The sequence below is a fragment of the Callorhinus ursinus genome, unplaced genomic scaffold (assembly GCF_003265705.2).
Source record: "Callorhinus ursinus isolate GAN/ISIS: 27379988/994484 unplaced genomic scaffold, GSC_fseal_2.0 scaffold12, whole genome shotgun sequence".
In the NCBI taxonomy this organism is placed as follows: Eukaryota; Metazoa; Chordata; class Mammalia; order Carnivora; family Otariidae; genus Callorhinus; species Callorhinus ursinus.
Window position 1 is genome coordinate 42,484,212 of NW_027397074.1, and position 23,546 is coordinate 42,507,757.

Here is a 23,546-nt window from a genome sequence, read left to right on the forward strand (position 1 = left end):
AGAGAAGCTGCTGTAATCAAGTTCGAAGACCCTCACTGAAAAACAATCACAATGAGACCATTCACACTCCCAGAGAATTCAACACGTTTCAAGGGATATTTTGCAATACGATTTTTTAAGCAATGTTTTCTTCTTATTATTAAGGCTTAAACACATTCAGGTTTATTTACATTCAAAAATATATATTCATTAGGGTAAGAGCTTTACTTTCTCAGAAAAAGAACTCTGTGACTTAAAGTAACATGCTGAATACTTAGATTTTCCTTCAAACACATTTGTATGCTCCATCTTTCAACTAAGAGGCTTAGTTTTCAACTATATAGAATGGACAGAAAATTGTGGTGAAATAGTAGTATTAATTCATTCTTGGAATTTAACCAGTCAGACCTCTGAGATATGTCATTCTTTGTACAGAACTGAAAAAATAGCAACAGTTTGTGAATGTGTTCACTGCTCTTCCACTGTCTTCCCCTCCTCTCAAAATTGTACTCATATCTCACAGAAGTGAAAGCAACAACCTCCATGCTCATCCTGAGTGAGAGATCCTTTTTTAAAGGAAGAAAAGCAACTTCCTAGTTTCAGATATTTCGTCAAACAAAACCTCAACAAACTCTGAGAGACAGCTTGAGGACTTTCACTAAGAAAAATCCCCTCTGTAGCGGCTGGCTCAGACTCGACAGACTTGAACTGTGCAGATGCTGAAGCGGTTCTTGGGTACACTGGGGAAGAAAGAAGAAGGAGACATTCCACAGCTGCCTAGCCCAGCTTCCTTCCCAAGGGCACAGCTGCAGGCTCTATCAAGCTCAATCACTTTGTACAGCAACTGAGATCCCAGGCAGGGGCAAGGAATCCCAGAGCAGCTTAGATTTCTTCCAGTACCTCAGCAAGAAGTAAGACCACTTAAAGAGCAACCAGATTTCCAACAATTATGTGGCCCCAGGCCAAAAAAAAAAAAAAGAGAGAGATGAAGCAGAACATCTGTAGTGAGGGAAAATAAAAGATGTTTCATATTTTTAAGATTTCAAGCTACTTAAAGGAGATCTTCCTTGGGCCTTTGTTAGGAAGAGGACTACGAATATTCAATCCTTACTCCTGACTGATAGTTTTCTGGAGGGTGGGGGGTGGAGTGGTGGATAGAGGATGGTCAAGTTGAAGAAACACAGAACTTAATGAGCAGTCAATTCAACAATTATAATGTAACCCATTCACTGCAGGGTTTTAAAGGAATAAAAGGTGTATGACAATAATACGTTCAAAGGTACCACTTCCCTCCGTTTTATATCGGTATACATTCTCACAAGCTCTTGTGAACATTTTTAAAAATAAAATAAATGTGTTAACGATAGGGTGTGACCAAAAACAAGAGGTCAGAAAATATTCTTCCCAACTTGAGGATAACTAATACTATGGCAGATGCCATTTCCCTAGGATCAATCAGAAAGGAAGGGGCTATAAACATATAGTTCCATTAAAATAATAAAAAGGTACAGATTACTATTCCCCACACAATTATGCTTTTAGACTAATCGTCTCTAGGGTAGTGAAAAACAGTATGTAGATGCATATTTGAGTACTTTTTGTAGTACTTGAATTTATAATACCATTACAATCATTAATTCTTACTTGATCAGAAAACCATTCTTATAGTTTCATATAAGCACTTGCAAGAATTTACTGGATACAGTAATAATGTTACAATTTATTGTGGGCTTGTCATGATTCGAGCAGTGTAATATTATCATTCCCCCACCATGATATTATCCCCGTTTTACTGATTGAAAAAAAAAGAATTTTAATAGATGAATATGAAGAATTACAGATGAAGGAAAAGACAACTTTTAAGGTCACTGAGCTGGTAAATGGGACAGCCAGAATTTAAACTTTTTGACTCTAAATTCCACGTGCTAGTTATTACTATGCTCTACTGACTTCATTGAAAATGATATTTGTATGTTAATTTGGAACATTTTGAGTATTTTTGAAATCAATTTTAAGGGTTTATACTATGTTGTTAAATCATTCTATTCAGTGGCCCCTGCGTGGCTCAGTCAGTTAAGGGTCTGCCTTCGGCTTGGGTATGATCCCAGAGTCCCAGGATCAAGCCCTGCATCAGGCCCCTTGCTCAGTGGGGAGTCTGCTTCTCCCTCTGACCCTCACCCTGCTCGTGCTCTCTCTCTCTTGCAAATAAATAAAAATCTTTTAAAAAATCATTCTATTCAGAGAAAAACAACTTCTCTGCATGAGATGGTTAAATCTCACATTGCTCAGAATCCCTTTTTCTTCTCTAACTACTGATTTTTTAATAGAAAAAAAGTTCATTTCAACCTATAGCATTAGTAAGGCAATGATTCCCTGAATGTGTTCATATTCTAGGTACCCTAAGTTCGTGATACCTCTTCTGTTTTAGCTTGACCCTCAAAAATACAAGTCAAATAGCCAGTAGACAATTAATTTTATGTTACGTAACAGATACTGAGGCATATAAACACTAAACAATGCCTAAAAATGTAGAATAAGAAAACTTATTTATACTGATGATAAAATATCAAGTGAGAAAACTTCAAGCCTCAAAAAGCCTTTGTTTATAGTACAACAATATTTCTCCAAGACAATGCAATATACCGCAGCAAAGAGGAATATATGAGGCAGAAGTTGTTGACATATGGGGTGTGCACATAACTTCTGGTTAATGAAAGTTCCAAGATATATAAATAAAAAATGATGTGTGAGTTGGTGGAAAAAACTGTAAGGCAAGTCAATTTTTTAATTAAAAAATTATGTAGCATAAACAATGCTAATGAGCCAAAAGTCCCATGAGATTAGGACTGTATCTGCTCCATTTTAACATTCCACTCACTTTTCATAAGTGTACATCCACTCACTTGAAATACCTCAAGCAGAACCCTTTTCATAAAATAGAGTTTTGAGGATTTTCTTTGTCCTTGTTTTTAATAGCTCACCATTTCCACTCAAGTTGTCAACTTGATAATACATGACATTAGGGGGAAAAAAAAAAAGCCCTAAAAATCCTTAAATGAATCACCAGATGATAAATACCTGGAAGTTCTTCATAAATTTCATCATCAATTGGTTGGCTGCTTGCTGGTGGGCTGCTGGTTGGTAGAGGATGGTCAACATCATCATATAATTCTCCTCTTTCATCATCATCTTCAGGAATAACATCAGATCCCATGTCTGAAAAATATGTTGCACAAGGCAAATTTTTTAAGAATGCAAAAGAAATTTTTCAAAACCCTATTTTCTAAACAAATGCAGCCCAATAGAGTCACATGCTATATCCTTAACTTGAAGCAACTGATTATTACATAAATATGCGAATTGCAAAGTTGCCAGTTGGTACTTAACAGAAAAAACACTTTTATAAATACGAAGTGAACAGTCTGTATTAGTACTAGCCACATTCCCTTGGTCATTCTCATAGGAGTCGATAATCTTTTGTACATGCAAATCCAAATTCGTTCAGTTATTCAATATTTAAAGACTGCAATGACTAGTTCGATTGATTGCTCTCACCTTGTAATACAAATTTCAGCTGCTGTACCCATTCTTCGGCATCTTTGGGAGAAGCTGCTGTGAACTAACAAAAAAATAAACAACAACAAGAAAATTCACCACAGTGGAAACAAAAGGTATGTCGCATTCTTATCACTTCTTTAAGACCATTAGTAATTCTTTTCATGTCTAGTACTATTTTTCTTGCAAGGATGCTTCTTATAATGTACAGTTAATTTTGACAAATTTACGTAATTGAAGCAGAGGATGATGGATTTGAAACTCCGATCAGGAGCTGGCAGCTGTGCAGGAAAAAAAGCTGCTTCCCTTCATCAATGTCAAAGACAGAACTGATGAACAAAATTTGCCCTTGACAATTAGAAGACACCCATGAATTTCTTCAGACTGCCGGGTACAGTCTTCTTAAAAATGTTCTTGTCAGATTCCAACACACTACCTGACAACTTAATTAACTGGCTTTCAACTGCAATCTCAGATATTTAAAACTTATTAAACATACATTCCGTATCGACGCTAGCTGATAGCTCCTGAATCACAGAGCTGATATGTGCCTTTACCTTCATTTTCTCCCACAACCCTAAGCAAGAAAATACGCATTAACATGCTGATATTTTTCTTTTGATAATTTTACTCTTTCTGCTATGTAATTCGTTTAAGAAATCATGTAGTGCTATTAAAAGTTATAAAACGCAACATGTGAAGTAGCTGATAAATTACATATTCGCTTGTTCCCTTTCAAGAGAAGATATCACAACTAATCTGAAATTTTTTTAAAAAACTGTACTTCTTATATGAATGTTCACTGTATAAAATCAGTATCTTTTATTATTATTAACATGTCAGGGAGAGTTGTTTTAACAAAATGTTAATGGCTTTATAAATGAAATCAGAACATTTTATCAACTTAATTTCAAAACAACACAAAAACTCCAACCTGATAGATGCGTTTATCAGGAGCAGAGATTTCAAAACAGCAATCTTTCTTTCCATCCTTCCTGAGAGTGTTATTCATTCTGACATCGTAACCATCTATTGCAAATTCACCTTTCTGTTGCTTGTCTGTGGAAGATAAAACGAAAGTCAGAATTTCATTTTCTGCAGTGAATATAAATGCCCAGTTGATTATCTTTTATTTAGATTTTCTCTGTCAATTCTTGAACAGGTATTTTTTTTGGTCATATTGTTTTCATAGTATTTAATGTTTAAATTGTTTCTAGATATCATTTCTAGTTCTAAAATTACAGAAGTATTTGGGATGGCTGGGTTCACAAAGGATATCTTAGGGACCAAGAGGAAGAGGTCCACAAATAGCCTGATTCAGAAAGAAGTACGGCAATAGGACACTTTGTTGCAGGGAAAATCCAAGAACTGGAACTCAGAACTTGCTGGACAAACCTACTCCAAATCCATGGCTCTCTCAGATTTATAAGCCAGTGGGAAAACCTGGAGCTGAAAACCCACTGGGCTTTTTTACCACCGTCCCTTCTCATTACCACCTTCCAACACTCCACCTCCAAAAAAGTCTCTAAAACACGGCTCTTCTTTTAAAAAATATCTCCTAAATGGGTACAAACTGAACTGTAAATTTAAAGAGCAAAGCAAAAAAACCCTACTAATTATAAAAAGCTATGAGGGGAAAGCAAAGCACTTGGATGGAAAGGAGAGGTAAAGCAAGCATGGAAGCATTAGTTGCTGAAACAAATCCAAAGAAAAGCAGGTTTCTTAAGCAGTCAGTGAACCGGTAAGCTAATAAAGCATGGCTGAATCCCACATGATGAGGAGACAAAAGAAAAGACAACTTGAGCTTTAGTCAGATATTATTTTCAAGACAAAGGATTTAAACTCTGAGACTGAGATAAAATTAGTCTGCTTTCCAACTTCACCCAGTTACACCATTTTGATAGAAAAGCTGCACCACTATAGGTTTACTTCCTAGGTTCACTTGGCAATTTCCAAGATCATGAGTAAGGGCAACTGTCTTACTGAGTTCGGGGGAAATCTAGAAATGCTTCCTATCATGGGGTGGAAGGCTCTCTCAGCTCTGTGAACCAATAAAACATCTATCTCCTTTTCTAAATACACTAATTTAATGGCTGAAGTAACATACATTTTTTAAAAAGTTATTGAGGGACACCTGGGTGGCTCAGTCAGTCAAGCACCTGCCTTCGGCTCAGGTCATGATCCCAGGGTCCTGGGATGGAGTCCTGCATTGAGCTCCCTGGCTCAGCAGGGAGCCTGCTTCTCCCCCTGCTGTGCGCACTCTCTCTCTCTCTCTCTCTCTCTCTCTCTCTCTCTCTCTCTGACAAATACATAAATAAAATCTTAAAAAAAAGATTCATTTAAAAAGTTATTGAGATTATATCTTGTTCAAAACATCAAATGAGGGGGAAAAATCTGAATTAGAAATTCCTGACTTAAATCTGAACATTCTAATCATATTAAGTCATCATTTTAAAACTCTCCATGATCTAAAAATTAGAAGTTTGCCTTATGGAAAAAGTCTACAATGTACTCTATGGTGTTCAGAAAAAAACAAAACTTAGAGCAGCATTTCCCAAAGTGTGTTTTATGGGAAATAAATAGGGTCTATGATCAAATAAGTTTGGGAAATACTGAATTAAAAAGAACTAACCAGGCTTTGTTACTCCAGGCCTTCTTGAGGCCCTTAATATATTTACATATTGATTACATTTCTATGAGAAAGATAGAATGCAGCATTTCACAACATGATTTGTCCATGGAACCCTTTTTTCACAGAACTTTTTATGGAACTGGTATTTCCAGGACATATTTTGCAAAATATCTAACTAGAAAAATACTACTGGGGAAAAGTATTAAAATAATAAATGGTTAAGCACTGTTGCTTAACCTTAAATTCTCAAAGAAGACTAAGTCATTCATCCACTCATTGGAAAAAAAAATCTATTATCAAGCATTTAAAACAAGCAAGGGAGCATTACAGGAATGGTGAGATAAACTCTAGTAACACCTTACCATACCTTTCCCACCTTCCCACTGCAACACATACACATAGGATACAAATTTAAGTGCTCCAGGAATATTACTCAGTGATCTGCTAGATGGGCAAAAGATTTAATTTTCATTACAAAAAATGGAAATAATCAGAGGCCAAACAGTAAAGCCACACAGAACAATTTTGAGAGATTTCTTTAAACTTTCCAGGAAAAAAACAGATTTTCAAAGACCAGATGAAAGAAGGTGGCTCCCTTGCTGCACAAGGGCTCAATTGCTCTAATCACTTGGTCCATCTCATCTAAAGCCCATGCTTTCTCTCTTTGCTCTGGGTCTGAAATTCTTGGCAATGTAACATCAGTGGGGATGGAAATGCATAAGGAGTGGTTTACACCTGGAGATGTAAAATTGGCACAAAGACTGAGTTTGGAAGAACTGCAGGGAGCAGGAAACTTTCTTGTGCTAGATTATCTAGAAATCAGACAACCAGGCAGCCAAATGAGATGACCTCTCCTTAGACTAGCAGATCCACTTTAGACAAAACCTCCAGGATTTATGCTATAGGGCCATGTCCCAGATCTTCTGTTAGAGTCTAAGAGGAGGACATGAGCAGCCTCTAGTCGGATGAACCAGAGAGAGGCCACGAATCCAATCTAGAGGTAAGCGCCCCAGTTACAGAGACAAGGATATACAACCTCCAAACATAAGTAAAAGAGGGAAAGCAAACAAAGGAACACATGTGCCATAAAAATACTATGTGATACAAAAACATAGCATTCAAGAAGTAAAAAGCAAGAGGATAGTAGGAGAAACAGATATAAATGATTGTTCTGTATCCTTTACAACGTAAAAAAAACCTAAAAGAGGTGAAAGATAAAACAATGTAATATAAAAAGAGAAATGGCTGAGACAGAAATTGGAATGGAGCTGATAAAATAAGGGGAAAATACTGTATAAGGAAATGAAAATGCAGCAGCAAAACAAATGACTTATTAAAGTGATAAAAAGTTGAAAATTTTGAACACTGTTGAAAAATCAGATCAGATACCCCTAAAACTTTCTACCCCGGTAGGTAGAAAAAAAAAAGAATAAAGGGGAAGAGAAAAGAGGAATGTGATGGATATGAAAGACTGACAAAAACATAAGAAAAAATGGGTGTTCCAGAAGAGTAACAAATAACACAGAGCCAATAATCAAAGATATAACAGAAGAAAACCTCATTCAGCCAAAGACAGATCTAGGTCTACAAAACAAAAGGTGGTATTTTCTAACCAAGTAAAATTAATAATAAAAAGAAACGAATACCTAGACCTATTCAGCTGATAGTTGAATATTTGGGAATAAATAATCATATATGCATTCAAGTGAGGGTAGAAGTATGGGACCAGAAAGGTTGAAGAGAATGAAGGAAATTCATAACTCTTTCTCAATAGCTTTTGCAAATGCATAACCATTAAGCAGCCTTTTTTCTTATTAGCCAATGTGGGACAGAAAGTTCAAGACATGAAATTGGCATAGACACAGCTTTGATAAGACTCTGCTCTTCTCTCTTTACATTAGCATCTCCTCCAGATAGAGAAAAGGAAGAAAACCATAGCATTATATGACAATCCATATAGCAGATATTTAATTTAATGTTATATTTTGAGATTTACATAGAACTTAATTTATATATAAGTTATATATATAAATTATATATTTATATATAAGTTAATTCCACAGTGCCTTCTAGAATAGTTTCAAGGACACTTGCTGGCTTGAGACAGACTGTTAAAAAAAAATAGTAACATGCCAATCAAATGGGAAATAAAGTCATATAAGTTATTTATCCAAAACTGCAAAAGACTAATAAATATTGCATCTAAGTGAACTTCCCAAATAGCAGAAGCTTATTCCTTTAAGTGCCAAACACTTGTAAATGTTAGTTGTTATAATAGAAATCTTTCTGAAAGATATACTTCCCTGACTTCTCAAACAATTCCCTTAAACATAATATAACATTTTCTTGATGATTTAGTATTAATTTGAGTATTTAGCTTTTATATTATGTTATAACACATTGATGCCCTCAGGATTTTTGAGGTGTTTGTCCCTCTATTAAATTTCCCTCATCTTCTGTTTCACACTTTAACCTTGTCTATATCATGCTGTTCGGATTTAATGTCTACAGAACTGAAGTCTGCCAGGAGAAACTAGATAATAAAATCTATTAAATCAGTAACTTAATTTTACACAATTCTAACTCAGTAGGTTCAAGGTAAAAAGGAGCTGGCTCTAATCTCTTACAAAACAAAATGCGTGAGATTAATGATAGCTATTTCCTTCTACTTTTTCACTGCCTTTTAGGTTTGCAGCTGTGTTTTAGGTCTCTTAAGTACACAAAGACAACTCACATTTCCTGAGCTCCTTCTGTAGGCCCAGAAATTTAAACATATCTCATATATACCATGAAATAATTCTAAGAGAAAGAAGGTATTTATTATATCCCAGCACTGGTGGAAAAACGAACCTTAAAACAACCAATTTGCTCATGGCCACATCACGAGTAGACTGTAAAAGCCAGGACCCTAACATAAGTGATTCCAAAGACTTGCTTTTTTTCAACCATTTCACCCTGTCTCCTAGAAAGATGTTTCTCAAAGTATATTTGAAGAATCACCAACTATGTTAGATCTTGCATGCCAATTAAAAATACAGAAATGGCTACTACTTTGCACTCGCTGTATGGAAATCTCTGGGAGTGGCTCCAGGAAACAAAGTTTCGGTAAGCATCCCGGGTAATTTTGTTTTTTTTTTTTTAAAGATTTTATTTATTTATTCATGAGAGACAGAGAGAGAGAGAGGCAGGGGGAGAAGCAGGCTCCCCACTGAGCAGGGAGCCCGATGTGGGACTTGATCCCAGGACCCTGGGATCATGACCTGAGCCGAAGGCAGACGCTTAACCATCTGAGCCACCCGGGTAATTTTGTTACACACTAATGTCTGAAAAACCACTGTTCTAGAACATGCAGTTTATGAAATCTTCATAGAGATGAACGTTATCTTGCATTTCCTCCTGCAACTTGGGTCCAACCTTCTCAGCTTGCTTTATGGGCTCCTCTACCTTTGCCTATCTCTTAAACAGCCACGATGCATTGTATTTTTTTTTCCTCATTTTTTTAATTATTATGTTATGTTAATCACCACACATTACATCATTAGTTTTTGATGTAGTGTTCCATGATTCATTGTTTGTGCATAACACCCAGTGCTCCACACAGAACGTGCCCTCTTTAATACCCATCACCAGACTAACCCATCTCCCCACCCCCCTCCCCTCTAGAACCCTCAGTTTGTTTCACAGAGTCCATAGTCTCTCATGGTTCATCTCCCCCTCTGATTTCCCCCCCTTCATTCTTCCCCTCCTGCTATCTTCTTCTTTTTTCTTTTTTTTAACATATAATGTATTATTTGATTCAGAGGTACAGGTCTGTGATTCAACAGTCTTACACAATTCACAGCACTCACCATAGCACATACCCTCCCCAATGTCTATCACCCAGCCACCCCATCCCTCCCACCCCCCCACCACTCCAGCAACCCTCAGTTTGTTTCCTGAGATTAAGAATTCCTCATATCAGTGAGGTCATATGATACATGTCTTTCTGATTGACTTATTTCGCTCAGCATAATACCCTTCAGTTCCATCCACGTTGCTGCAAATGGCAAGATTTCATTCCTTTTGATGGCTGCATAATATTCCATTGTATATATATACCACATCTTCTTTATCCATTCATCTGTCGATGGACATCTTGGCTCTTTCCACAGTTTGGCTCTTGTGGACATTGCTGCTATAAACATCGGGGTGCACGTAGCCCTTCGGGTCCCTATATTTGTATCAGGAACACAGCAGGGATGTCCACTATCACCACTGCTATTTAACATGGTATTAGAAGTCCTAGCCACAGCAGTCAGACAACAAAAAGAAATAAAAGGCATCCACATCGGCAAAGAAGAAGTCAAACTCTCACTCTCTGCAGATGATATGATATTTTATGTGGAAAACCCAAAAGACTCCACCCCCAAACTGCTAGAACTCATACAGGAATTCAGTAAAGTGGCAGGATATAAAATCAATGCACAGAAATCAGTGGCATTCCTCTACACCAACAACAAGACAGAAGAAAGAGAAATTAAGGAGTTGATCCCATTTACAATTGCACCCAAAACCATAAGATACCTAGGAATAAATCTAACCAAAGAGGCAAAGAATCTGTACTCAGAAAACTATAAAATACTCATGAAAGAAATTGAGGGTTTTGGGGGGGGGATGGGTTAGCCTGGTGATGGATATTAAAGAAGGCACGTTCTGCACGGAGCACTGGGCGTTATACGCAAAGAAAGAAATGGAAAAACATTCCATGCTCATGGACTGGAAGAACAAATATTGTGAAGATGTCAATGCTACCTAGAGCAATCTACACATTCAATGCAATCCCTATCAAAATATCATCAACTTTTCTCAAAGAAATGGAAGAAATAATCCTAAAATTTGTATGGAACCAGAAAAGACCCCGAATAGCCAGAGGAATGTTGAAAAAGAAAAGCAAAGCTGGCAGCATCACAATTCCAGACTTCAAACTTTATTACAAAGCTGTAATCATCAAGACAGTATGGTACTGGCACAAAAACAGACACATAGATCAATGAAACAGAATAGAGAGCCCAGAAATTGACCCTCAACTCTATGGTCAACTAATCTTCGACAAAGCAGGGAAGAATGTCCGATGGAAAAAAAAGTCTCTTCAACAAATGGTGCTGGGAAAATTGGACAGCCACATGCAGAAGAATGAAACTGGACCATTTCCTTACACCACACACAAAAATAGACTCCAAATGGTTGAAAGACCAAAATGTGAGACAGGAGTCCATCAAAATCCTAAAGGAGAACACAGGCAGCAACTTCTTCGACCTCAGCCACAGCAACTTCTTCCTAGACACATCGCCAAAGACAAGGGAAGCAAGGGCAGAAATGAACTATTGGGACTTCATCAAGATAAAAAGCTTTTGCACCGCAAAAGAAACAGTCCACAAAACCAAAAGACAACTGACAGAATGGGAGAAGATATTTGCAAATGACATATCAGATAAAGGGCTAGTATCCAAAATCTATAAAGAACTTATTAAACTCAACATCCAAAGAACAAATGATCCAATCAAGAAATGGGCAGAAGACATGAACAGACATTTTTCCAAAGAAGACATCCGAATGGCCAACAGACACATGAAAAAGTGCTCAACATTGCTTGGCATCAGGGAAATCCAAATCAAAATCTCAATGAGATACCACCTCACACCAGTCAGAATGGCTAAAATTAACAAGTCAGGAAATGACAGATGTTGGCGGGGTTGTGGAGAAAGGGGAACCCTCCTACACTGTTGGTGGGAATGCAAGCTGGTGAGCCACTCTGGAAAACAGTAGGGAGGTTCCTCAAAAAGTTGAAAATAGAGCTAGCATACAACCCAGCAATTGCACTACTGGGTATTTACCCCAAAGATCCATTGTATTCTAAATCTTCCTCTCTTCCTGCTTCATAGTTTTCTCTGGGCAACCTCGCCCAATCCTAAGGATTAAACTTCTATCAGTATCTTGTGATTCATAATTCCATATTTTTAGTCTAGCTTCAGGATTTTATATCCAAATCTCCATTTGCTCACTACACGTTTCACTTCTTTAATGTCTTATGGGCACAATAAATATAACACTCCCACAATGGAGAGCATCTTATCCCAACTCCCACAATGCTTGTGATCTTTTTCGTGTCCTCCATCTCAATCAATGGCACCTCCATTAACTGAAGGTTCCAACCCAGAAAACTGAGCATCATTCTTGATTTCTTCCTTTCTCTTCTTCAACCACCCCTACATTCTCTCCCTCCCCCCATTGCCACCTATTTTTCCAATCAGTCCTATTTTTCTTACAAATACACTTGCTTTTTTCTCTTTTTCACTGGCTCTCAGAAAATATGCTTGAGGGGCGCCTGGGTGGCTCTGTCAGTTAAGCGTCTGCCTTGGGTTCAGGTCATGATCCAATGGTCCTGGGATCGAGCCCCACATAGGGCTCCCTGCTCAGCGGGAGGCCTGCTTCTCCCTCTCCCTCTCTCACTTGCTCATTTGCTCACTCTTTCTCTCAAATGAATAAATAAAATCTTTAAAAAAATTTTTTTGGCAACATCTGCTTCTTATATTTAAGAAGGCCTTTCTCCTTAGTGAATAACTCTTGTTATTTCCATAAGTATTAATGCTTATTAGTAGGAAAAAGGAAAATATGCCCCTTAATACTAAACCTTTCCATTAAACTTCATCAAACTGATTAACAACTTGCTTTAGGCCCTCAGGTAAAGATATATGAACACTTTTCCTTGTTTGTACAGCTCACAGAAATACAGATGCCAATGCTAATTCAGCCACTTGAAATATACTTCTGATATTTTGAGTTATACTGCGAGGAAATATCAAATTATTACTATTTTAAGTGAAAAATACTATATGCTATATATATATATATTTGTTACTTGAGGGCCCCAAGTGGTTCTGAGTAATAAACACAGGCAATATTTATGAGTCCAAAGGGAAACACTTTAGTGAGAATTAACAGTGTGGCTCATATGGTATGGTAGCAGGAAATTTTAGGTATTTCCAAAACCTTTTTTTCCCCCCCTTTAAAATAAAAGTACACCGCAAGCATAAAAATCAAGTGGTGTTTGTACATATTTTCAACCACAGGTATAAACTTGGTTAAAAAAATAAGGTAGCATGAGGTAGCAGTGAATGGGGAATAAATAAATTACAGGCATTTTTGTAGAATGGGAATTTAAAGCCCTGTTTCTCCTTTTTTTGGCTATACCTACTATTTTCCTTTACAACCGAAAATCAGATCATTATGATATGGTCTGTTAGACTAACATAACAGAGAGCTATTGTTAAGATAAACATTACACAAAGAGGATCTTACTATCCTATACACATGATCCTCTTGGAGCCTTCTATGATAATTAGAGAAAAAATGGAGCTCCTGCTATTTATGCAAATGACAGGAGCTAAAAGCATGTGCGAGAAACTGCAGCTCCGTCATGCACATAAGGTGTTAAACAACCTCCCTGGACTCTCAGCTTCAGCACGCACCTTGACTCCAGTTCACCTTCTCCTGACAACTGTCAACATGATCTTTTTTTTTTTAAGATTTTATTTATTTATTTATATATTTTTATTTTATTTTTATTTTATTTTTTATTTATTTATTTCTTAGATAAATCTAAGATTGTATTTATTATCTGCAGTGCAGAGGGAGAAGCAGGCTCCCCACTGAGCAGGGATCCTCATGCGGGGCTTGCCGGGACCATGACCTGAGCCAAAGGCAGATGCCCAACTGACTGAGCCACCTAGGAGCCCCTCCACATGATCTTTCCAACATCCAAGCGAAGTTTGTCATTCCATCTGCTCACCTCCCATGCTCACAAACATTCACTGTCTCTCACACACAGGAAAGGACAAACTTCTGCCTGGGGCACATAACAACCTGACCCCTCCCTTCACAAGCCCTCATTCACCTACTGCTCTAGTGAGCTGGCTCCCACATATCATCCCATTTTATGGGTCCCCTGTGCCCATTCCTCTGAGCCAATGTACTGATGGGTATTAAAGAGGGCATGTACTGAATGGAGCACCGGGTGTTATTCGCAAACAATGAATCATGGAACACTACAGCAAAAACTAATGATGAAATGTATGGTGACTAACATAACATAATAATAAAAAAAAGAATACCTGACACATATGTGTTCAAAGAAAATCTACCATCTATAGATTTATGTAGATATATAGCAGTACACAGTTTGACTTGAAATGTGTCTACCTTCAATCTATACATATCTTCAATCTATAGAGATATATTTTTAAATCAAACTGTGTCATCATTGCAAGCCAACCTGACTTGTCATATATATATATATATATACATACATATGTAAAAATGTCATATATATATATATATACACACACACACATCACAGTTCGTTTTTTTTTGACAGGCATCCATGCTAGCTTATTTTATTTTTTTATTTAAATTCAATTAGCCAACATATATAACATTAGTTTCAGATGTAGAGTTCAGTAATTCGTCAATTGCATATTAACACCCAGTGCTCATCACATCACATGCCCTCCTTAATGCCCATCACCCAGTTACCCCATCCCCCCACCCCCCTCCCCTCCAGCAACCCTCAGTTTCTTTCCCATAGTCAAGAGTCTCTCATGGTTTGTCTCCCTGATTTCTTCCCATTCAGTTTTTCCCTCCCTTCCCCTATGATCCTCTGTGCTGTTTCTTATATTCCTCATATGAGCAAAACCATATATATCACAGTTTCTTTATCCATTCATCTATCAATAGACACTTAGGTTGTTTCCATGTCTTGGCTATTGTAAATAATGCTGCTGTGAATATGTGGTGAGTATATCTTTTCAAGTTAGTGCTTTCATTTTCTGCAGATAAACACCCAAAAGTTGGATTGCTGGATCATATGGTAGTTCTACTTTTAGTTTTTTGAGGAACCTCCATACTGTTTTCTGTAGTGGCTGCACCAATTTACATGGTATAATAAATAACTTTTGATGTACATTTTAAAAGACTTGATAAGACCAAAGCTACATGCAGCTGCCACATACTGTATGGCAACTAGAATTTTCTTTAATTGGGGAGTGGAGGTAGGGGCAAAAAAGCCTGCTGAGTGGGAATAAAAGAGAGATACTACAAACTAACCACTTCTCTCTTAAAAGTGGGAAGAGATAAGGTTCATAATCCTGATTCAAGATCATATAGAAGTTAAATAGAAAAAATACAAACAAAAAATACAAAATCCTTAATATGACTCTCAGTAGCCCTGTGAGGACCTTCCCGGCCGAGCCTAGTTTAGTGTCCTCCTAAATGATCCTGTTGATCCAGTCTCTATTCATTCCAATTCATCCTCCTCAATCCTATCACGATTACTTCCTAAAACCCAAATCTGGTCATAGAGCCCTATGCTTAAAGGTCATGTTTAAGATAAAATACTCAGCAAGGCCCTTATTCTCATAAGACTCTTGTCAGTCTGATTCAAACCCACTTCTTTAAACCTGTGGGCTCCCTTCCCTCACTCACTCTGTGCTCTAACTTGATTCCAACTCTGGCATCATCCGAGGCCTTTTACAGCTCAGAATCTCTACTGTTCCCCTGCCCGGAATGCCCATTTTATCCTTCTTTATCACAAACTCCTACTTGTGCTCACTTTGGCAGCACATACACTATCACAAACTCCTACTCATTCTCTAAGGCCCAATGAAGAGTCCTCTCCATGAGGAAGTATTCCCTAAGTCCCCTAGGCAGTTAGCCATCCCTCCCTTGTTAGCCAAAGATATATTTAAATCACTTACTGTACTGCATTGAAATGAGCAGTTTACCTACTCAGGCCCCTCCTCGAGTCCCAGGACTTCCTCTTCCTCTCCCCGACTGTGAGTATCTCTAAGGCAGGATTATCTCTGAATCCCCAGTGCCGAGTATCTACCAAGTATCCAATAAATATTTATTCAACAAAAAAATGAATAAATGAGTGAGTGAATGAATGACTGCCTTGATGGCACCCTGAATAGCTAAAATCTAAGAAGTTTGATGACTAGAATTTGTGACAATCGAAGGAAGAAGAAAGAGATAAAAGGATGGATGTGATTTCATAAAGTGATAAAAGATATACATATATATTACTTAAGGACTACAAATGACCATGAATAATAAATACAAATATTATTTATGGGTACAAAGGTAAGTGCATTATTTACCCTAGAGGCTGGAACTATTCTTCCTAAGCCATTACTATCCTGATGGGTCAAAACGTTTTTTGGCACATATAGTAAGTTATAAAATGTGAACTATGCATCTGTCAAACAGTAACAAAGAACAGTTTAACCTAGAGTAAATGGTATCAACTCCTACTGTGCCTCTATAATCCATTTATCTAAATCCTACTTAGTTGGAGGATTACAGTTCTCATATATCTAAATAGCTCTAAAGTTTAGCCAAATGGTTCATATATATATGTTGTAAACCAGGCTGTACAAATCAGCTATCTGGTTTCACAAAAGAAAGTAAAAGTTTCGTGTGACACATACATTTTCCTAGAAAGAAAAGGATACAAAGGAAGGAAATTAGGATCATGCCAAACAAGCAATTAAAAAGTGTCCAAAGACAGATTTTTTTTCTGAGTCCCCAAAAGAAGAACTGGCCAAAAATTCTAAAGGAAGCAGCCAAAAGAAGAACCACTAAAAACAAACCTAAACTCTCAAGGGAGACTTCAGAGTAACAGGGAAAAGTTTTATGGAAATATACGCCAGATCCTCAAATATCTACATAAAAAAAGAACACTAGAATAGTAACTTTTAAGAAGTGGTGGTGGTACAAGTGGTTAAATGTACCACAAAATAATTAAAATACAAATTACAAAGAACATTCTTACCATAAGTTCTCATCAAGTAAGAACAGAAATAGGAATTTAACTAATAACCCCACAAAATAACTAGAATTTATTTACTGAAATAAATATACTTATTTGAAATAACTATAAACATCCCTTAGGTTTTGGGAAAACTCTTGCTAATCTTTGACCTAACAGTTGGTATATATCAGTGAGGACTAGGAGTAGATGAAACAAACAGTATTCACTGAGGCTTAAAGAAATTAGAAATGAGAAACCTAACTGAACCAGAGTCACAAATATGTGAAACCTGCCTCCCCTAGTCTTATGAAATAGAGGATATTTCTTTGTGGAAAAGTAAGATCGTGCTCTCAATTCACAATGGTGTGCCAAATTATATTTGTCATAATAATGTATGCTTATGACCTATGGTAATCATAACCAAACTCAGGCTTAAATATTCTGACAAAATCACCTACCTACCCTTAGCAGAAGAAAGAAGGCTGCCTGATGACAGTTGTTCCTAGTTTACACTTCACTGATGCCATTATTACATTTGAACATATTGTAAGTTAGTGACAGACTGCAAACTAGCCACTTAATTCTTAATTTGTTAACTCCATTAGCCAAAAGGTGAGCCCAACTTCTAGCATCACCTACATGATTCAAATTTATCTGAAATGTGTACAATAATCATATCTACATAGTTTTATAATAAGGAAAAAGCCTAAAAACTGCAAGTGATAGCAAATGAAACATAAATTTCCAAACAACGCTGATAAGTAAACAATTCCACGGGAAAGCTGATATTCAGTGATATTGGACTTCTATGTCTTTTTTCTCCTTAAGTGTCCTTTCTGGAAATGAATGCTATTTCTATATTACCTTTACTTTATGATATTCAACTTCTGACCTGCTTTTCCTAGAAAAAAGCAAAACTAAGAAAGCTTACATTCTTTAAATTTCAATATTTTATGGCTTTATCTGTTCAAATACTGAGCTTAAAATTATGTGGGCTGTAAGAGATGTATTAATTAGCAGGTAAAGTTGCAAAATGTACCTTATTGTTTCCAAATTAATGGTTAGAGCATGGACTCCACCATTATGCCTAGGCTCAAATCCCACATCTGCCACTTACCAGGCCTGTGACCTTGACCAAGTTACTTAACCTCTCTGTCCTCAGTTTTCCAAACAGTAAAATAAATAGAGCTAATAACAGTACCTCCCTCACAGAGTTGTAATTAGACCAGTTAATGTCACCAAAGTGCTTAGAACAGGAATCTCTATAGAGGTGTTTGCTGTTGTTACTTAAATCTGTGAAAGAAGCTGAGCAAGGTGTCACACAGATTTCATTTTATCTAAAGTTTTCTTTTAAAAATATTTGAAAGAATAAAATTCCTTTTCCTCCCTTCTGAACTCTCACAGCCCTAATGATCTTAACTTTTCTAGAAATTCTACAATAACCTGGATGATAAATATTTCCTAAAATGAAAAGCCACAGAGATTTTCATCTCTTTCGTAATTCAATAAAACACAATTGTGTTAACTTTGAAGGCATTCTGGAATTTGGAGCATTTGGCAAAGAGTAAAATAGAATTATAAATTAGTCTCAGACTATAATTATTAAAATTCTCAGTTACTCTTTCTCCCATTGTCTTCAGTTTACTTTGTTACTAAAATGGGGGTATAAAATGGCCCCTAAAACCCTCCAACAGAAGTTGATATGACTTAATACCAATACTACCTTTATCACTTCCATAATAATAGAATACTGTTTTACTAAGAGCACACCAGCGTTTCTGCCATTCAAATCCCAGGAAGCTGTGATCTACAATAAAGGGGGAAAAGGAACAGTTTAGATAATACACATTACACATACAGCATAAATGTAATGCCATTTCCTTATTATAAAGGAAACGTTTGTTGACATGATTTCTAAGATTTCTGTTAGCTCTAAAATTCTATGACTAATTAACTTGTATCTTCTTCTCCAAGAGACAAACAAAAACAAAGCTCAAAGGAATAAAGTGATCAGGAGACAGGACCGCTACACTTGCGGCTAACACAGTTTCCTGACAGGACTGTCCAAAGGGCATGGGACAACATAGTTTTGAGACAACAGATTCATCAGGGTCTCATTTTCTTATCTGTTATAAAAAGGCGGGGAGGTTGGGGGGACACGAGGAGTTGACCTAGATTACTTCTATTATCTCTTTCAGCTTTAAAATTCAGCTAAGAAAACCAAGGAAAGCAAATGGAATATAAATAGAAAGGCCCAAAGGGACTACCTGTGAGAAAAGCAAAATGGTAATGAAGATACTTTCTGCTTTCTGTTTCCCATATAATAACACCACCTCCATATTTAATTTCCATTATATATTGGTGCTGAAAGAGTGAGACCATATGGTCAACTCCTGATTATCATAGCCAACGGAGAGGAACACTGAATGGATAACAAAAATGGCAGACAATATGGCAGGCTTGATCTGAACCACAGCAGACATGGTGTGCGCCAGGTCAGGTGCAGGATAACCTGCTGCTCAGCTGGGTGGGAGAAGGGTGAGAAATCCCATCCTTGAGAATACTGTCATGGCCCGCAGCCTTCCTCTAAGAGGCAGGAAACAGCTCCTGAATCATTTACAAATAACCAAGATTGGCAACTAAAAACCTGACCAAATGTTTCGTTATCAAAAATTATTTAGAGCTAAAAACTATATTTTGTGGTTGGGATAATGTTATCAGATTTTCCTACAGTTTTAAAACTCTTCAATCCCCTAAAGAGAATACTGGCTCCACATGTATACTGCACACATGTTTTACGTAAGGGTAAAGCCAGTTTTAGATTTTTCATTAGAATCTTACAGTTTACCTTTTCTGCGTTTTTCAAGGTAGCCAGCCTTTAAAACAAAAGGAAGGTCCTGTGCTGCAATTGGAGGAAACTGGTTTCCTGTGTGAAGTAGAGGAGGAAAAAAAAGTAGTGAGCAATCCATCTTAGAAAAACCAAATACCAGATCTCATTAGGTTCAGTGTACTTGCAGTTACCCAAATTAATTAAATTCAAGTCTATTAGCTTTGTTTCAGATCCATTCCATAAACTTGTCTCTCTCCTGGAAATCTCAAGAGAAAAAAAGTGTTCTGAATTCCTACATCTTAATATATTATAATCCCCAAACACAGTAATATTATGTAACTAGATGATCTATCTCTACAGGGCAATACTTTACGATCTACATTCTCCAGGGAAAGGATCAGGAAACTATTATCAATAAATGCTATAAATCCCTGAAAGAGAAGTTAGGAATTTCAAATAAATCACATAAGCTTCTTTCCACTTACATTAACTCTTAAAGTATTTTAATGCTTGTTGACTCTTAGCCTGCATATCTCTATTCCTTCCAAGTAAAACATAAAATGATTTTTTCCCCAAAAAATCAAATGCTAAAATTTGTTTCTATGGGTACACAGCAAATACAGAGAAATCTTCTAGACGTTCAACTGAATGCTTTAGGTTTTTCTAGGACATTTCAGAGTCCAAAATTAAGTAAAACAATCTAATAGAGGGATGCCTGGGTGGCTCAGTCAGTTAAGTGCCCAACTCTTGATTTCGGCTCAGGTCATGATATTGAGGTCCTGCGATTGAGCCCAGTGTTGGGCTCTGTGCTCAGTGCAGAATCTGCTTGTCCCTCTCCCCCGGCCTTTCCCCTACTTGTGCAAGCGCTCTCTCTCTCTCTCAAAGAAATAAATATTTTTTTTAAAAAGCTAATAGATCTATCATAAACAAATATTAGATACCTACAAAAAATTGAAAGATTAAGGCAAAAGTCAAGCCAATTAGAAATCATATATTTATGGTCATGAATAATAGATTATTCATTAATTTCCCAGTGTTCAATATTTTTACAAATGTCATTAGAACTATAATACAGTTATCTCAGCATTTTACTGGAACTCTAACAAGTGAAAACAACCAACCTAATGAAAATTTTTATGGAATATACCCAATGGAAATAGCGTCAATATAGTTTATAATTTTTTAGAAGTGTTTTGATAAGTTTACTATATACAAATTCATCACAGAATTACCAAGTAAGTTTCTTTTTAATAATATTATAGGAATCACAGTAATTATAAAATCACAGATATTTTTCCTTAATAAACTTTAGAATTAAAGCACCAATTTCAGTTCCATGGTAGACCAATCTTACCCAATAAACAAAACAATATCATTAAAATATATTTTAAATAGTGCACTGATTTCGAAATGTATATAAAAATTTTAGGGAGAGCTAATATAAACATTTGACTAGTTGTTCAGCAAATGTATCCATGTGTCTTTTTTCAGAATAAACTTGATCCATACAAAGGTAAACATTTTTTACATAAAATATTTTATTACAATATTTTGTATTTAATATTTTGTACATATGTCAGTATTCCATGCATTATAATTCTGTATAAAGGTAGGAAATGCTTTTTGTTTTGTTTCCTGTGTCTTTCCAGATGATGTCCAGTATCTTGTAGACATTTCTGGCTGCCTAAAGGGTACATTGAGTACTTAGCTTTAGGAAACAGTCTATAAATGAGCTTCAGTTCCCAGAGCTATTACTGGCTCAGAACTCATTATTCCACAAGTACAATTTAATTACATTTTACTTAACATTTGCACAAACAAAGTTAGATGTCATTTTCTCTGTTTCTAGAGAATATATAATAGATACAAACACACAGAGTTGCAGACACTTTTTTTTTCCTTATTCTAAAAAATTTTAAGCACAAAAATTCACTAGTATACCTGGAAACTAAAACAAAACAAAACAAAACAAAAAGACTGTGTTCTAGCAAGGCAGAGAAACCTAAACTTAACTGGGATATAAATATTAAATAAAATGGTTTTGTGCTATAACAGATACCTAGACAATGAGTTTTACACTGCTACTGACTTTAAGATGCATGGTATAGGTTACAGAGGTCTGTGATGACATCCCAGCACTGCAAATCTGTGACTTTCCTTAGGTCACTAAGCCTCTTTGGGTATCAGTTTCCTCTTCTAAAACATGAAAAACTTCATTTCTAAGGCCCTCTCAATCCTAGGATTCCATGAAACATAGCCACATTCCTGTTTCTCCTGTACTTTCAGTAACAAATGGCCAAGATCTAAGACGGATTCAGTTTTCAAAGATATCAAATATGGAATCTGTACACAACATATTTTTGGTAGAGCAACTGATAACTCCCTTTAGATCTAGCAAAGAATTGTTTTCTGTCCTTTCAAAGGTTGATTCCTAGCTAGAATCTTGGCCTGGAAGATCTGTGAAAGAAATATATAAATTAAATATTTTCCATATCCTAATAATTCTCCCCTCCACATGGAAAATTTGGAATTTCAAATCTTTTTTGTTTTTTTTTACTGGCAAAAATTATTATGTATTCAATGGATATATCAAACAACAATAACCTTTAAGAAACTAATCACTACAGTAACTAAAAGATTGCTAATGATGTTAGCTTAGCATACTCCTTTCACAGAGCTTATTTTCTCACTTCCCATTATTACTCTTTTCAGAAAGTACTGACCAATGATTTGCTAGTACTAGTGATCTCTAAGGCTAATATGACATTTCCTTTTTTTAAAAAAAAATAGGCTCATATCATGCTTAGACACAAAAATGGTCAGCTTCCTATTAGGAGGACCACAGAATTCCCAGGGCAATGAAGCCTTGGGGACAAGGCTTTAAAGACTGATACAGTGACTCATGTGATGACACTGGGGGCAAAAGCAGAAGTTGCAATTCACAGGTTTACCATCTGTTGGTCTCTCTGTCCCTTTGCAAAATGGCAAGTCACTATGAAAGCCACCAAGCAAAAACTGAATAACCATTAGGGTAATTCGAGTTTGCCTTTATTAACTCTACTTCTTGAAATGGAAATTCCAATAGCCTCATGAGAGTTCCACCATGTCTTCAAAAGGTCTATCTGAAACCAAAGAAGACAACAGCTATATTCATGCAGGAAATGCTTCATGAATATGACCCAAAAGATACCTAAGGTTCTTGAGTCCAATCAAAAGCTTCTATTTTATATCAAAAAACATATACATATAAAAAAACCATATATGTATATATATAATTGTGGCTTCTACTAATTATCTTGGAAATCTACCAAAATATGTAAAATTCAAATGGCAATCATAGAATAATTAAGGGAATAATTAAGAATCAGAATTAAGAAAAATCTGAAATCAAGTATGTTCATCAATATCCACTAAAATAATAGTCAAAATGCCATAGAACAAAAGTATGTGGATTACAAAGATACAAAAGTAGGGATCCAAAGGGGTACGTGCACCCCGCTGTTTATAGCAGCAATGTCCACAATAGCCAAACTGTGGAAAGAGCCAAGATGTCCATCGACAGATGAATGGATAAAGAAGATGTGGCATATATACACAATGGAATAGTATGCAGCCATCAAAAGGAATGAGAGCTTGCCATTTGCAACAACGTGGATGGAACTGGAGGGTGTTATGCTGAGTGAAATAACTCAATCAGAGAAAGA

At 36.3% G+C, this 23,546-nt stretch overlaps 1 protein-coding gene across 2 annotated transcripts in view; it reads right to left on the reverse strand.

Annotated features, from left to right (window-relative positions):
* SKAP2 (src kinase associated phosphoprotein 2) overlaps nt 1-23,546 on the reverse strand; it is a 170,253-nt gene that overhangs the window by 54,235 nt on the left and 92,472 nt on the right. For both annotated transcript variants that reach the window (XM_025873066.2, XM_025873067.2), the window contains exons 5-9: nt 19,861-19,938; nt 18,736-18,819; nt 4,469-4,593; nt 3,535-3,598; nt 3,058-3,195 (exon numbers count right to left, since the gene is read on the reverse strand). In XM_025873066.2, the coding sequence (XP_025728851.1) occupies nt 3,058-3,195; nt 3,535-3,598; nt 4,469-4,593; nt 18,736-18,819; nt 19,861-19,938 (489 nt within the window). The remainder of the gene's footprint in view (nt 1-3,057; nt 3,196-3,534; nt 3,599-4,468; nt 4,594-18,735; nt 18,820-19,860; nt 19,939-23,546) is intronic.